Source organism: Verticillium alfalfae, genomic scaffold, assembly GCF_000150825.1.
Source record: "Verticillium alfalfae VaMs.102 supercont1.4 genomic scaffold, whole genome shotgun sequence".
Taxonomy (NCBI): Eukaryota; Fungi; Ascomycota; class Sordariomycetes; order Glomerellales; family Plectosphaerellaceae; genus Verticillium; species Verticillium alfalfae.
Genome location: NW_003315035.1, coordinates 1,771,373 through 1,775,312, shown reverse-complemented (window position 1 = coordinate 1,775,312; position 3,940 = coordinate 1,771,373). Strand labels below are relative to the sequence as shown.

General features: G+C 59.2%; 2 protein-coding genes across 2 annotated transcripts in view; both read left to right on the top strand.

The window, feature by feature from the left end:
• Positions 1–246: 246 nt before the first annotated feature.
• On the top strand, positions 247–652 carry VDBG_04002 (conserved hypothetical protein; the record flags this gene model as incomplete). The annotated part of the gene is made up of 2 exons (XM_003006003.1): positions 247–434; positions 538–652. 2 exons carry the CDS (start codon positions 247–249, stop codon positions 650–652), a joined length of 303 nt encoding a protein of 100 aa, XP_003006049.1.
• Positions 653–2,621: 1,969 nt separating this feature from the next.
• VDBG_04001 (conserved hypothetical protein) overlaps positions 2,622–3,940 on the top strand; it is a gene marked incomplete at both ends in the record, with an annotated part of 2,524 nt that continues 1,205 nt past the window's right edge. Inside the window, one exon of the mRNA XM_003006002.1 lies at positions 2,622–3,871. Coding sequence (XP_003006048.1) covers positions 2,622–3,871 — 1,250 coding nt within the window. The remainder of the gene's footprint in view (positions 3,872–3,940) is intronic.

Genomic DNA, 3,940 nt, shown 5'->3' with positions numbered 1-3,940 from the left:
CGCCCCCCAATTCATGATTGCTGTGACACCTGACCCTGACCCTTTCCTCGCCGTCAGACATTGCACCTGAATCACCTCACCTACCATACCAACAATAAAACCACCCCAACCGCCCCTCGAACCGGCCTATCACGGTAAAAACTCAAACATCACGAGAAACCTTTAGATCGCGAAGCCCAAGACAAACGTAGAAGAGCCCGACGACTACCTTACCTACCCAACACACCAAAGACACCCACCATCAACATGAAGCCCTCTTCGTTCCTCGTTGCCGCCCTCGCCATCGTCCCCGGCGCCATGGCCGTCGACCAGATGAAGAACATCATCGTCTGGGCGCAGGACGACACCACTACCGACGCCATGATCGAGAAGGCCAAGTCGGCCATCATTGATGCCGGTGGCAAGGTCACGCACATCTACAGCACTCTCATCCGGTACGTCGCCTACGCCCGACGAGAGCGATCGACACCGTTACCTTGTCAACCCCCACAGGCTACAAGAAACGATTTGTGAGAGTTGAATGCTAACAGAAGACAGTGGTTTTGACGCCATCGCGCCTGCCAAGGTCGTCGAGGCCATCTCCGCCTTTGACGCCGGCCTCAAGGTTGAGGAGGACCAGATTGTGACGACATACCAGAACAAGGACAACTAGAAGGGGCGAAGCGACGAGGCATACGACGGCGTGCTCTGGAGCATGGACACAAAAGGATGTCGAAATCATTGGGGACGGGCCTCGACGCAACGATGACACGCGTGCAATGCCATCGACGGCCCGGGGAGTACAACCACATTCATTCGCTTAGCATGGGAAGTATTTGGTGTTGGGCGTTTTTTTTTTAGCAGATACCTGATCGAACTGAACCGAATCGAACCCTTGGTGGCTCGACGAATAGACGGACACTTGATTTTTGTTTGTATTTTTGTCCTGAGCATCGTCCCCGTGTTCATGCAGTGTTACACTCTCAGACTGCATGGCACCAAAGAAGGTTCGCTCCTATCGTTTGAGGGGGCGGTGGCATGGTTCGTAAGGGCCTGTCGATGCGCCGCTACGAAACCAAGGGACCATGCCCGTGATTGAATCGGAACAGCTCGTCTGCCGCTCAAGCGATCACCGGCCATCTGAAGGCTGATGGTGTTCACCTGTGAGAGGGACCGACGCCTGAAAGAAACCGACCAAACCGTAAGCATGACGGCTGGGCGTTGATGATGAGCGTGCTTGTGGAGGAGAAAAAGGCGGGATCGGCCGCTAACATAACCCCCCCCCCCTCCCGTGTCCCTCTCTCCCAGCACCACCCCACGATGATGACATGCAGTACACGGCTCGACTCAACCTGGGACCTGGGATACTCAGCGGCCGAGAGCTCCGCCATCCGTCTGCCCAGGGACAGTGGGGAGAGGGACGGAGAGCTCGGATGGTTGTCACGTTCGGCACAGCGTGACACCCACCGGAAATAGGCATGCCTCTTCTCTTCTTTAGGCTTTGTTTGACACAGATGTGATTTCTGCAAGACCATGGGGTGTTCTCCTGACATTTGCCTCATCTACACAAAGTGGCTAGGGGCCGTGGAGGGGCCAGACCTTACATTGGACAAGAAAGCTTGGGGAGACCAACCGACGGGGGGGGGGGGGGAGGGGGGCGATGGTGCTGTTGAGGGGAGGGCCGGCGGGAAACTCTGCCTTTGTTCGGAAGGCTGGGGATGGGAGCTGAAGAAGCCTCTGGTGTGTGTGTGTGTGTGTGTTGCTTGTTCTTCAGCTGGGAAAGGGAAAAGAATGAACAAGGCGTCTGTGATGTGCCGTCACTCGAGATACTGAAGTCTCAACTCAGCTCGGCGTCCTGCTCAGCTCAGTGCGATGTGAGATGCGTGGGGGACTGACGAACAGCAGTAGACACCTTCAGGCGAGGGTACCTCACGACAAAGACAGCAGAGGACAGAGAAGGGTCCCCGGCACTGAGCAGCAAGCCCACGACATGTCATGCAGGTCCCCCCCCCTTTGATGCGACGCCGTTATTGGCCTTGGCCCCCCTAGTCGAGTCATGGCATGGGATCCCTGGCCTCTCGTGTCGCCTCGCCTCAACCTTGTGCAGAGTGTCACCCGTTGTTTCGGACACTTTGGATAATTGGATCGTAGGGAGCACCTCTGGCACCGAGACACCTTTGGCACCGCGACACAACCCAACCTGTGGCTTTACAGAACATCGTAATCGATAAGAAGAAAGAGCTTGGACCCGGACTTGCTCGTTAACCCTCCGTATCGTCCCTGGCCCTCGTCTCGGTCCCCTCGAACAACATTTGTGATCCCAGCACGACGACCCTCTTCAATCCCATTGTTCACCTACTGACGCTGGACACCATCTCTGACGTCTGCTCTGCGGACCTCCCTCCCTTCCCCACGGATGGCCTTTTACTAGATAACAACCGCCAACAGCAGCAGTCTCCTTCGTGCCGAGCATGCCACCGCCGTCAACATTCGTTGCATACATGGAATCAGGCCTTCGCTGAAGACATCCCAGACATTGGCTCTTCGACAACGACGAGTCTTGACGACAAGGGACACGACCTCCTGTCTTTTCCCTCGGTCCACCCACCAAACGACCCAGCACATACATCACGCACACAAGCATGACGTTCACAAAGGGCGCGCAGGACGCGCTCCTGCAATGGGCCAACACCTTTGCCCTCGACAAGAAGGCCAGGACAATGGACGACTTCCATGATGGCATCCTCCTCTCCCAGATCCTTGCCGACCTCGACACCAGCTATGACCCCTCCGAAATCCAGACCGAAGACAAGCGGTGGCTCGCCAACAAGAAGAACCTCCAGAGCGTCTACAAAGGCCTTGCCCGCCTGATCCACCGCGAGTGTCCCGGCCTCGGCCGCCAGGCCAGGATCGCCGACTTTCGCGCCATCGCCTCGAGCCCCGATGCCCAGGGCATCTGCAAGGTAGGCCACGACCACCCCGTGTGCTCGACGAAACCCACCCAGCGCGTGCTAACCACAGTGTCCCTGCAGCTCCTGGCGCTCCTGTTCGCCGTCGCCATGCTCGGCAGCAACAACGAGCGCTACGTGACCCGCATCACGCGCGACATCACCGACGGCGCCGCCCTGTCGCAGCTGCAGCGCATCACGGTCGAGATGAAGACGGACATGGAGGAGGCGCTCGCCGCCGCCGGCACCGACGACGCCCACGACGTGGCCGTCGGAGGCGCGGGACCCGGACCCTCGCTCCTCGAGGAGGAGAACGCCGGCCTCATGGCCCAGCTCGACAAGAAGCAGAAGAACCTTGCCGACATGGAGACGCGCCTCGCCCACCTGCAGGAGAGCTACGACGACCTCAAGGACGAGGCCGCCCGTGTCACGAGCGAGCTCGAGGACGTGCGCAGCATGCACAGCGGCGCCGGCGACCAGGTCATCCGGAACCTCGAGATGAAGATTCGCGAGCAGGACGAGCTCATCGCCACGCAGGAGGGCCAGCTCGAGGACGTGCGCGTCGCCAAGGAGCGCCTGCAGACCGAGATGGCCGCCCTCAAGACGAGGGCCGCCCGCGCCGACGTCCTCGAGGACGAGGTCAACGAGCTGCGCTACCGCGCCGAGGAGCTCGGCCGCAAGGCCAACATGGTCGAGCGGTACAAGCAGAAGCTCGAGGCGAGCAGCAAGATGCAGAGCGAGCTCGACAACTTGCGCTACGAAAAGGAGGAGATGCAGCGCGACCTGCTCGAGTACGAAAAGGTCCTGAAGAGGAACCGCGCCCTCGAGCTGACAAACGACAAGTACGCCGAGAAGATGCAGGATTACGAGGTCCAGCTTATCGAGCTGGACGGCAAGCGGAAGGAGGAGTACAACGAGATGATCGCGCTCAGGGAACACCTCGAGTCTCTCAGCGCGCAGCGCAAGGGCTGACGAGATGTCATCGGCGAGCTGCAGGAGCAGATCAGCACGGG